General features: G+C 38.4%; 1 protein-coding gene and 1 long non-coding RNA gene across 3 annotated transcripts; both read left to right on the top strand.

The window, feature by feature from the left end:
• The first annotated feature begins 1,717 nt into the window (after positions 1-1,717).
• Positions 1,718-7,209, top strand: LOC129151374 (uncharacterized). 2 transcript variants are annotated; one of them, XR_008558062.1, is made up of 4 exons: positions 1,718-1,780; positions 1,908-2,038; positions 2,155-2,220; positions 7,157-7,209. It is a non-coding gene; the product is annotated as an uncharacterized LOC129151374 (long non-coding RNA). The 2 variants fall into 2 exon arrangements; XR_008558063.1 differs by lacking the exon at positions 7,157-7,209 and adding an exon at positions 6,012-6,054.
• Positions 7,210-11,607: 4,398 nt separating this feature from the next.
• On the top strand, positions 11,608-11,820 carry LOC103297294 (60S ribosomal protein L38-like). Its single transcript, XM_054726515.1, has one exon. It carries the CDS (start codon positions 11,608-11,610, stop codon positions 11,818-11,820), a length of 213 nt encoding a protein of 70 aa, XP_054582490.1.
• Positions 11,821-12,068: the final 248 nt, after the last annotated feature.

Genomic DNA, 12,068 nt, shown 5'->3' with positions numbered 1-12,068 from the left:
CTGCAAAATTCATTGCCTGGCATCAGCCATCTTCACTGTTTGCTTCAGTTCCTGTGGTTCCCTATTCATTCAATTGTTTTTTGTTTTATTGCAATGTAAGTACAGATGGGAATGCTGATAGGCAAAACAAAATCACCGTATTTTCTTCCAAGGTATAGATTCATATTTCTTCATAATGGTTTGTCTCTTCTCTGTTGTAATGGAATAATCAACCAGCACAAAATCATTATATGGCTCAAGAGAACAGTCCAACCCAAACACCAATGAAATGTCTACCCTTTCAAAGGCAATAATGTATTCTAAATGAAAGACACGTATCCAGTGCCAAAATAGAATCACAGAATATTTTTAGAGAACATCCAATTCAAGCTCTTCTTTATATATATGAAGACTGTTACATGCCTCAAGTTTAAAAGCTAGTGTAGAAGTATATGAATCTGAATTTTCTGACTTTTCTCACAGTGTTTATTTTGTCATATTTCATAGTCAACTAAACCTGAGTTTCAATCCTGACTGTACCATTACTTTATGATATTTGGCTTTTTTCCCCCAGAGAATCAATTTCCTCATGCCTCAAGTGAAAGTAACCACAGGTAATTTGTAAGATAGTGTTGAGGATTACAGCTGACTTCTTATTCAAAGCACCAAGAATAATCCTGATTCATTGTAGGTGCTAAATAATCTCTCTCTCTCTCTCTCTCTCTCTCTCTCTCTCTCTCTCTCTCTCTCTCTCTCTCCGAGCCCTTGCCTGACCCCTCCCACCTCTATTTGCATATTAGGGTTTTATATATATATATATATATATAAAACCCTAATATGCAAATAGACCAAATGACAGAACAACTGAACAACCAGTCACTATTATGTGCGCTGACCACCAGGGGGCGTGCACAGAACATGGCGGGTGTTGGCAACAGGCAGCAGAGCACGGAACATGGCAGGCGTTGGCTGCAGCGGGATTGTGGAGCAGGTGAGTGGGGGTGCCAGATCAAGGTGGTGTGCCAGTCGCTGTCATTGGGGCGAGCCTCAGGTGGTTACTGAAAATTCTTTGCTCCCATGTGCCATGGTCCCACCCGGTGCTTGCACCTGCTGCCAGTGCTGGCCCCACTTGCACCCACTGCCGGCTCCTGGAGCTGGCCCTGATCGCCTCTCAGGGCTTCTCCACCTCCCCCTGCTCCTGAGGGGTGATCAGGGCAGCAGCTGCCACTCGAATCTGCTGCTGGCACTGGCCCCAATCACTCAGCTGGTGCGAGTGGGGCCAGTGCCATCAGCATGTGGGAGCAACGGCAGTGGGAGGGGTGCTGCTGGCAGACAGGGGACCAGGGCCATGGTGGGAGGGGTCAGGCAAGGGCGTGGATGATGGGCCAAGATCCGCCCCTGTGCCCACCGCAGTCTTGTGGCCCACAGTTCCTTACAAGGTGCATGAATTCATGCACTGGGCCCCTAGTAGGTATATATTTACTACACACCATCTCTGGTTAATTCTGTGTGTCAACGTGGCTAGGCTATGGTGCCCACTTCTTTGGTCAGATACTGTTCTAATTTTGCTGTGAAGACATTTTGTACATATGATTTAACACTTACAATCAATTGACTTTAAATAAAGAAGTTTACCCTTGATAATGTAGGTGAGCCTCATCCAGTCAGCTGAAGGCTCTAAGAGATTTCCAGAAAAAGCAGTTCTGCCTCAAGACTGTAACATAGAAACCCTGTCTGAGTTTCTGGTCTACCAGCCACCTGCCTGCCTTCTGGATTTTGTCTTGCCAGTCCCCACAATCATGTGAGCCAGTTCTATTTATAATCTATCTACCTACCTATCTATCTATTTATCTATCTACCTACCTATCTACCTATCTATCTATCATCTTCCTATCTATTTATCTGTCACTTATTGTTCGTTTCTCTAGAGAAACCTGATACAATCACGAAAGGAACTGATAAAAGAATGAAGCAAATGGCCCTCACCACTACAGTACAAAACATTATATTAGTCTGAAAACAAGGTCTAACTCTGCATTCCACAGGGACGTAGTTGGAGGTAAGCTTCACTGACATATTTAAATATAATCATTTTATCCTTTCTTTGAAGTATAAAATATTAGAGTTGTATAAGCATTGGCTCCCTTAATCTAAGCTCTTCATTTATGGATCAAGAAACAGGTTTAACAATGTCATCACACTGCTTAGAGGAAGACGGAGACCATGGAGACTAGGATTCAGGTATGCTAACTGATTATTTAGTCTGCTCATGCTTCTCAAGCACATGTTTTGATACTGGATTATTTTCTCATTGCCCTGATGTGGCAATTTGAGTGTGTCCTATGTGGAATGTATTCTCTTTATATTTTAACAAATAAGATAAAATATTTTCATACCTTTTAAATATTGGCATTGTTTTCATCTCAATTGATAAACAAGGATAATGTTATATAAGAATATATAATTTAATGAAGAAGAGGTAAGTACATTACATGCTACTGTCATAATTGTGTCTCTCTCATGCCCCATTATTGTCTTTTCTGAGAAAAATTGCTGAGTCAGTAATGTTATTTCTGGATACTGACACTTACAACAGTAAAGAGTCATCCTCATGCCATATTCATCTTTTAAAACCTGTGGTCATTTCTTTTACCTATCTTCATGGACTTACTGAAAAAGCAAAAGCAAACAAACACATAACATATTTAGAAGCTGGGAATATTAAAAAATTAGCTAGGGTGCACACATTTGTATAAGTTAAACTTCAGAAAGAAATGGGGCTACCTTAGATTTATAAATGTTTCAAAACCTGTGTTCCACTAGTAGGAGGCAGAGAATTCCCTCATTCATGAAGGGTCTGCTCACCCTTAAGCATCAGAATGAGTCACCCCTTCTCTTGCCCATTGGGTTAGTGTCAGAAGAGGCCAAGTCCAGAGTCAGGACTTTCATTTTCACCCCAGTCTGATGATAAGGGCAGCCCCTCCCCCTTCACGCCCCTGTGGTGTCATCAGAGGCCAGGGGGGAACCTAGACTTCTACCTCCATCTGGCAGTAAGTAGATGGCATGACCCTTCTTCCAACCAGAGCAGTGTCAAAAGAAGCCAGATAAGAATAGATACTTTAAATAAGCTCCAGTCTCATAACATAATTCCCAAAATGTCCTGTTTAAAATCACTCATCATACCAAGAACCAGGAACAGCTCAGCTTGAATGGAAAAAGACAGTCAATAGATGTCAACATTGAGATGACATAGATATTAAACTTATCTGCCAAAAAATTTAAAGCAGCTAGTAAAAGATTTATCAGCGAGATATTAACAAGCATGTTCTAACCAAATGAAGAAACATAAAATCTTGACAAATAAATAGAAAATCACTGCAAAGAAAGCAGAAGATATAAAAACAACTAAATGAAAATTTTGTAAATAAAATATGCAATAACTGAAATAAAAAATTCAATGGATCAGAAGCAGAATAGAAGTCAAAAGAAAAAAAAATCAGTACAAAAGAAACTATCCAATCTTTTTTTTTTTTTTTCAATTCCAGTTTACTTTCAATATTACTATGTATTAGTTTCAGGTGTATATCATAGTGGTTAGACAACCATATACTTTACTAAGTGTTCCCTCAATATTTCCAGTACCCACCTGGAACCATACATAGTTATTGCAATGTTATTAATTATATTTCCTGTGCTTTAATTTATATCCCCTTGACTATTCTGTAACTACTAATTTGTACTTCTTAATCCCTTCACCTCTTCTACCCAGTCCCCCAAATCTCCTCCTCTCTGGCAACCCCCAGTCTGCTTTCTGTGTCTATGAGTCTGTTTTTGCTTTGTTTGCTTATTTTGTTTTTTAGATTCCATATATAAGTAAAATCATGATAAACTGCCCAAACTTAATAGCAGAGAAGATAGATTTTTTTAAGGACCCAAACAGATCCTAAGGGACCTAAGGAAATATACAAAAATTTCTTACATTCATGTCATTAGAGTCTGGAAGGAAAGTTGAAAAGGGGACTGAAAAATACTGAAAGAAATAATGGCTATAAATATCCCCTAATAATCAAGAGACATAAACTTAAATATTCAAGAAGCTTAGTAAATTCCCAATAGGATCAATCAAAGAAATTCATAAAAAGATACCGTATAGTCAAACTTCCATAAACTAAAAATAAAAAAACACACAATATAGAATATATAAAATATTCTCAAAACTCACCAATAAAACAAAATATCCAATTAGAAAATGGACACTTCACCAAACTCTCAAAAGCAATGAGAGAAATAATAGCTTACCTATAAAAAGAAAACAATTAGAATTGCTGGTGATTTTTCATCATAAACCAGAGGAACCAGAAAGTGGTAGAACACCATCTTCTTCACCTGCTGCCTGGGCACTCCCAAGTTCCCAGGGAATATCAGGAAAGAAAGGAGTCCCAACTTGGCAGTGTTACTGATCCTGATTATCAGGAGGTGATTGGGCTATTGTTATATAGTGGGGGTAGAAAAGGTTATGTTTGATGCCCAAGCAGTGCTCTTGAGTGCATCTTGATTTTCTGGTGCTCAGTTTCATGGTAAATGCACAGATCAGCATCCTCAGCCTGGAAAGGGGTCGGTGATTGGGAACTCAGTTACCCTCAGGATCCTGTCTAGGTCACAGCCCCAGGTAAGACACCAAGGCTAATAAAGGTGAAGCTGAGATTAAGAGGCATTGGTCAACATTGATGTAGGTTAGGAAAGATGTGGATATGCTTGTTTTTAGGATGTAAAAGGAATCATAAAATTAGAATGAAGAAGGGATTGGAAGAGCGGGATTATAGATCTCCATGGATTGAAATTATGCTAGATTTTTTTGGTAATGATGGTTGCTCATTGTTTTTGTTTGTTTGTTTGTTTGTTTTGTTTGTTTTGTTTGTTTGTTTTTCTGTGCTATGTTATGACAGTATGGGGTTGACAGGACAGGTCCTCCACCGAATAATGGGCAACAACAGTAGAGCAGGGTGATCAGCAAAGATCACAGCAAAGAGAGCAGGGAGTAGAAATAGAGAGAAGGACATGTTGGTGGGAGGACAGAGGTACATTTTAAAGAAGTCTTTCTCCTGACAGGTGACTCTAAATTCTGCCAAGCTCCCCAAAATTGCTGTTGCTGGTTGGGTTTGTTGCTGAATTGAGGGTGGCGTCTTGGTAAAAAAAAAACACACACATTCATATTTTATTATCCAGAGCTTTTCCATTCAGTCTTAAGAAATGGGAGAGAGTGCTTTGGTGTTAAGATCTGACTACATTATGGTAAAATTACCTGACAAATTCTAATTACTGGAATGAATAAATGAGTGTGAAAATAGAGGAAGGGAAAAGAAAGGAGGAGAGAGAAAGTGAAAAATAGAGAAGAGGAAAAGAGAGACTTTAAAATGGAAAACCAAGAGCTGGTGAAGAGAAAGACAAATAAACAGGAAAAAAAATAAAAAATAAAAGTCTTTTCCACATAGAAACACTGAGATGATGAGTATTTTTTTTAACGTCATTAGACATTTATTTTTATGAACTTTTAACACATGATTTGAATAATCAGAGAAAAGTACAATCCTATTACAGATCACTTCATAAAGGTCTGAAAGCTCTGTTAAAATAAAATGCAAAGGGAGACCAGCCTTGAAAACCTCCTGGGCAGACGAAACTGGCTAAATCATACAAGCAAAGCTTAACTTAGTTTATTTTACAAATGACCTGGGTCATTTCTTGCTTATGCCTCTGGAAAGTATAAGCAAAACTCACTGTTTCCCAAGGTTGATATGAGGAAACCATTGACCGATTCTCTATCATTTAAGAAGATCCTGATGATATAACCAATCACTATAAAGAATATACAGTTACTGCTTTATACGCTTCTTTATAACAATTACCCCGGAGCCTCATTCCATGTTTTGGTTTGAGTGCTCCCAGTTTGCACACTGTCTTTCTGGTGTGTGCACAATGTACTTTTCCTAATTGCTACTTCAGTGACTTCAGCTGTTCCTGAACTTTGACAGGTCCCAGAAGTGAATACGGAAGCTAAGTTCTTATAGAGAAAAGAAATCTTGACATTGGCTTTCATCTGACCTACCATCCGGCTACCAGAGAGACAGAAACGAGGCATCTTTATACAGATGTTGACGTTTACAGAGGTTAAGAAAGTTGGCTTGACTTAACTCCTACCCCCATCAGACTGTCAGGGCTAAGAGCATAGATGATACCTTGATGATGATTTTAAGGCTGCTCCAGAAAGAAAGTGAAGTTAATACAAAATAAACCTGCAAAAGTACTTCTGCAGAATTTTCTATAAAGTTAATGGGCATGTCATATTTTCTAATAATGGAATTCTAGCAAGAACTTTTCAGAGCTATGTAGAGTGGTTGAGGGAGGAGTTTATTGTGGGTAAAATCAATGCTCAATTTGAATCTGCAGGCAAACTGAGCCCAAAATAATATGACATGAAGATGAGGGTCAGGATTCGAACTTCTATGCCAAACATAACTTCACTAACAAAGGGTCATCCCATGGGAGTGAGTAGAAACTGTAGAGTATGTTCATGTGAGAAGTGGGTGAAGCAAGGCCAGAAATGGTGGATAATCTATGGCACTGTCCTCAGAAACCAGGGTGCCCCCACCAGCTGGCATCTCCTCCTGGCTTTCACAAGGAGGCAAGAGGAGGCTGGAGCATTTGCAGGCACAGAGCAGGGGCAAATGCAAATGGGAATTCTTTTTTAAAACATTGATTTAGAGACAGAGAGAGGAAGGGAGATTTGTTGTTACACTTATTTATGCATTCCTGGGTTTCTTGTTGTATGTAACCTGACTAGAGATTGAACCCAAAACCTTGGTATATAGGTATGACATTCTAACCAACTGAGCTACCCGGCCAGGGTGCAAGAGGCAATCCTTAAAGGCGAAAACAGTTACTGTCTGGGAGTAAAGAAAAGGCTGACAACTTCCTTTGGGAGAAGTAAGAGAAAACAGCTAACTAGTCAAGAAAGTGTTAAAGCTGTGCTAAGGATAAGGACTTTAGACCAGATCTACTAAGTACTCAGAGATTGTTGTTGGGAGGAAATGAGATGATACATGTGAGAGCACTCGGTAAATGGAAAGACTCTCTGCTAATGTGAGCCATTAATACTATTATTCTCATCCATTACAAGTTCCTGAGCAGGGGAGTGACTTCAAAAGATTATTGTGGGAGTGATGTGCACAATGGCGTATAAAGGCAGGAAGAGTCCAGGTGAGGAGAGCTGTAGGATTCTGCTGACTCAGCTTAAGTGAGAGTTGGAAATATTCCTTAAAATGTACAAGTCCTGCTTTCTCCCTTTTCTCTCCCCACCAGACCCTGAGGAAAGCCTTCTTTTGGCCTGAAGAGCCAGCTGACAATCAAATCCTGCTTCAGCCTCATGTAAACCAAGAAAAATTGTAACAGATGCTTAATCTTTAAAAATACCAGTGATCGCCCTAACCGGTTTGGCTCAGTGGATAGAGCGTCGGCCTGCGGACTCAAGGGTCCCAGGTTCGATTCCGGTCAAGGGCATCTACCTTGGTTGCGGGCACATCCCCAGTAGGGGGTGTGCAAGAGGCAGCTGATCGATGTTTCTCTCTCATCGATGTTTCTAACTCTCTATCCCTCTCCCTTCCTCTCTGTAAAAAATCAATAAAATATATTAAAAAAAAATACCAGTGATCTATCTATGTTTCTGACCCTGCTTCGTCTGTGTTTGGTTCAAAATATTTATCACTTCTTCCTTTCCTTCTCATTTAAGAGAAGCAGATGTCACAGTGCTAATACAAATCCATATGTGATCTAGGAAGAGGAACACCCATGAAAATGGAGTGTGGGCCTCTGATTTTGGCTCCTTCATAGAATACACACCTATAGGGAAGCATGGGACTTGGTTGGAAAGTCTCTAAGGAGGACTCTCTGGAAGGTCGGAGGCCTCTAGGGGATTCTTGCCAAAGGAGGCAGATCCTGTGTTGACTTTTCCAAACAAGTCTGAGTCCCTGGGTATTTTACTGGAATCTTTATGTTTAGACTTCAAAACGTCCTTGTTTAAAGGAGACTGCATATGCATGTGTCTTCTCAAGGATGCTTACCCTGCTGATCATGTCTAGAGGTTAATTTTAGTTCAAGCTGTTGCTACAATAAGAGCCTAAGGAGGCAGGTGAACGGGGCTGTTTGGTTCATTCAGCCAGGCAGTCCCTTAGCCCTCTCTTTCACAGAAACTTGTGTCAGAGTAATCATTCATCTGTCACTCAAGGTCTGCTGGTCAGCCCCAGCACACACCTTACATCATTAGTGCAGTACTAAGGTTAGGTGAGTAACTTGTTCCCACTTCCTCAAAAATTAAGTTCGTAAATCATGTGCCTTGTATGTGCCTTCTATGTGCCTTGTAATAAAGTTTAATACCTCATTAACAACAACAACAACAACAAAAACATGAAGAAATATGCATTTTTAAAGAAGATAAATCCTTAGGGAGGGAAGTTGGCTTGCCATAGGAAGAAGGGAGGTAACATTGCTTAGAAGAAAGGCTCAAGATGGATAATGTGGAACTGCAATTCACAGAAAGAATGATGTGTCTTGAAAATTGAATGATGAACTGCCAGGAACAAAATTAGAAATCAATATGCTATATAAAAATTAGTCAGTGTAAGACCAATAGCAAAATACGGTAATTATTTTTAGAGATGGGATTGAAAATCAAAGCAGAAGTACTTGGATCAAATTGAAGGCTGCCACACATTTGTCCAGGCCACAACACCAAAGACTGTCAAAGTAGCATAGCCTTTCTTCTTCTTCCTTTTTTTTGGCTTAAAATAAATAAAATACCTCAAACAGGCAACCTTTATAAGTGAGCCAGGAGAAAGCCACACTCAGACGAGCACCGGTTCTTAAACATTTTTTCACACATTGTTTATTATTGACATCATTGAAATAAGCATCTATTTGCAGCATCTAAGAAGCATTTAAACATTTATCTTAGAATGCTAGAATCTGGTTATTGTGGCGTACTCACCACGCTTAACTGGGGAGCATGGAAGAGTGGCTGAGGAGATCTGAGCCTTCAAAGCAGAGGCTCTGACCTCCAGCAAAGTATGTGTAGGTGTGTACACACACACACACACACACACACACACACACACACACACAGATACACAGTCTGTCCTCACTCAGGACAAGTATGAAAAAGGCATTTATTTATAGGCTTCCTTCATAATGTTCCATAGAAAAGTGCTTGCAACTTACTAATATTATATTTATGTAAGAGTTAGCTAATATAAGAAGTTCTAAGTTTCTCTAACCTATAAGAAGTTCAACATAAGAAGTAAGAAGTTCTAAGATTCTCTACTTTAACCATGGGGATGTTATAGGACTGGGGAGTTGTATATCTCTGTTACAGGAAGCAAGAAAATGTGCATAAGTTCAAAGGGAAGAGAGAGATAAAGAAAAAGAATCACTTAAAAGAGAAGTATGTATGTGAGAGTATAAAACATGAATGTGCTTAAGAATACAGGTCTTGTAATTTATAGATCTAAAGAGTGAACGGTTGTTTTGTTGTGATAGTGTTCTTGCTATTTCTTCACTGGATTCACTTGGAATCAGGATTTGGGTAGAATAAGTGATGAGACCAGATCATAAGAATAAAGCCTCCTTACACATGGAGCCGGATCTGTCTCAGCCTGGGGGAACGAATCCTCTAAGAGGAAATGAGTATCTCCAGTGTGAGGTGGCAATTCCTGTTCCTAATTGAATATGTATGCTGTGGCAGTAATTTGAATGTTAAGCTAGGGTTTAATACTAGTGCGATAACTGGTTAGGGATGAAGAAGAGGGATTAATAAATCCACACATAATAGTTGTGGCAGAAACATTGCAGTGAGAAGTTGGCCACCTGCCACCAGGAAGAGGGACTTCACCAGAATGTGATCATGCTGGCACCTTGATCTTGGACTTCCCAGCCTCCAGAACTGTGAGAAATAAATTGTGATGGTTAATCAGCTACCCAATCTACGCTATTTTGTTATAGTAGCCTGAACAACCTGAGACAGATCCTAATACATAGTTTGAGCAATGTGCATGTTTGTTGACTTTTTCTTAGGGTTTATTTTAAGTCCCCCAAATGATTATGCTTTATAATAGTCTTTTTTTCTTCCAACAGAGTCATTAACAATATGGATAAATAAAGTTCACACTGTGGCACAGAAATCAATTGTAACTTAGTATCAGACAGCTGTTTTAGAACTAGGGAGGAATCAGAAAGAGGGGAGCTATCTCTGTATGCCAGCCCTCAAATGCTATAAAGGCAGCTCAAAGTACAGGCCTTTGTGTATTTGTGTGAATCCATAATATCACTTATAATTATTAAAAATAAAATTGAATTTTAAGAATAATGAAAATTAATAGTGGAATGAAAACCTTGCATCCTTAGTTTGTAGTAATACCTCACTTTTTAAGTAACACTTAATTTCAAACTCAAATATTTAGAATAGAGCCAGTAAAACCTTCATGAGTATGAAAAAGCATTATAAGAGATAGATTAAGTAATTAAAATAATTAAAGTATTTAATTTTGGTGTGACTATAAATTTATGTAATGGTTGATAAAAGAATTTGGCTATATATATCTAGTGCCTAATTTTTGAGAAAGTTAGACCTTGAAATCACAACTAGAAATCAAAGTTTCAGTTTTGATTGGACAAAAATGATTTTCATAGAATTATAGCCAAAAAAGAAAGTAATAGAAACATTATGTGGAACAGAGGAAAATAGCTTAATAAACTATGGCATATTTCTACCATAAAGTTTATATGAAAATTAAAATTCTTGTGTTTGAAAATTATTTATTGACATGAGAAAATATTTCAATTTAAATGCTAAGTAAAAAAAAGCAGGATACAAGCTGTTTCATTTTAAAAAATAACACTAAAGATAATCACACTAATAGTAATAATATTAGACACATACAGTAGAAAATACACTAAAATATTGAGCTGTTGTCTGGCTGCTGAGATGAAAGATGGTGTATTTGCTCTTCACATTTAAACCTTCTACATTTTGTTATTGTTTAAATAATGAGCATGAGTTGATTTTCAGTCAGAAAAAATTATAAAGAGCAACCAAATATCTATAAAATGCAAGCTCATATGCATTACTTTTAAATGACCTCTCACAACCAGCAGAGTCTTATTTTAAACGTTTAACGATTGGATTTCAAACCCACAGCAAATTGGTAGCAGGAATTTAAAAGGAGGGATGATAGGATCTGCTATATAAAGACAGAGTGGCAAAATATAAAATAATTGACACCTTACTCCCTAAGGAAGGAACAGCAATATTATGGAAAAACGTGCAAGTCCTCTAAAATCACAGCTTACTGAGACCCTTTAGAGCAGGGACTGATGAGCTACCAGTCTCAACAGCCTTTCAGGGAATCGATAATATGTGGAAGAAAGACTTCTGCAACAAAAATTAAAATTATTTGATTTAAGTCCCTGATCATGAAACGTCCTAGCTTGTAATTTTTAAAAAAAATTATGTAGTTCTTTTTTTTTTTTTTTTTTGCCTCTTTGCTTCTTGCCACTTTGCTGACCACATGCCTGGTAGCCATGCCTCGCAAAATTGAGGAAATCAAGGACTTCCAGTTCACAGTCAGGAGAAATGATGCCAAATCTGTCAAGATCAAGAAAAATGAGGATAATGTGAAGTTCAAAGTCCGGTGCAGCAGATACCTTTATACCTCGGTCATCACAGACAAAGAGAAGGCTGAGAAGCTGAAGCAGTCCCTGCCCCCAGGTTTGGCGGTGAAGGAGCGGAAATGAACCTGACAGACTGATCTGTATTAAAATGTTAAAAATCAAAAACAATTTTTAAAAAATTATGTAATATCTTTAAGACTCAGAATTGTTCACTTCTAAATGGGAATAATCAGACAATAAGGTGGCAAAGGCCTGGAGCAGGGAGTGGGGGCAGGCTAGAAAGGGCCAAGTGGGGGGGAAAGGGGATATATGTAATACTTACAACAATACAGATTATTAAAAAATAATAAAATAAATAAAAAGAGAGGATT

Source organism: Eptesicus fuscus, chromosome 14, assembly GCF_027574615.1.
Source record: "Eptesicus fuscus isolate TK198812 chromosome 14, DD_ASM_mEF_20220401, whole genome shotgun sequence".
NCBI lineage: Eukaryota > Metazoa > Chordata > Mammalia > Chiroptera > Vespertilionidae > Eptesicus > Eptesicus fuscus.
This window is presented reverse-complemented; position numbering and strand designations above follow the sequence as displayed.

What these genes read in the sequence shown, in the direction of transcription:
- LOC103297294 (XM_054726515.1), top strand. Translation starts at nt 11,608, where the DNA reads ATGCCTCGCAAAATTGAGGAAATCAAGGACTTCCAGTTCACAGTCAGG.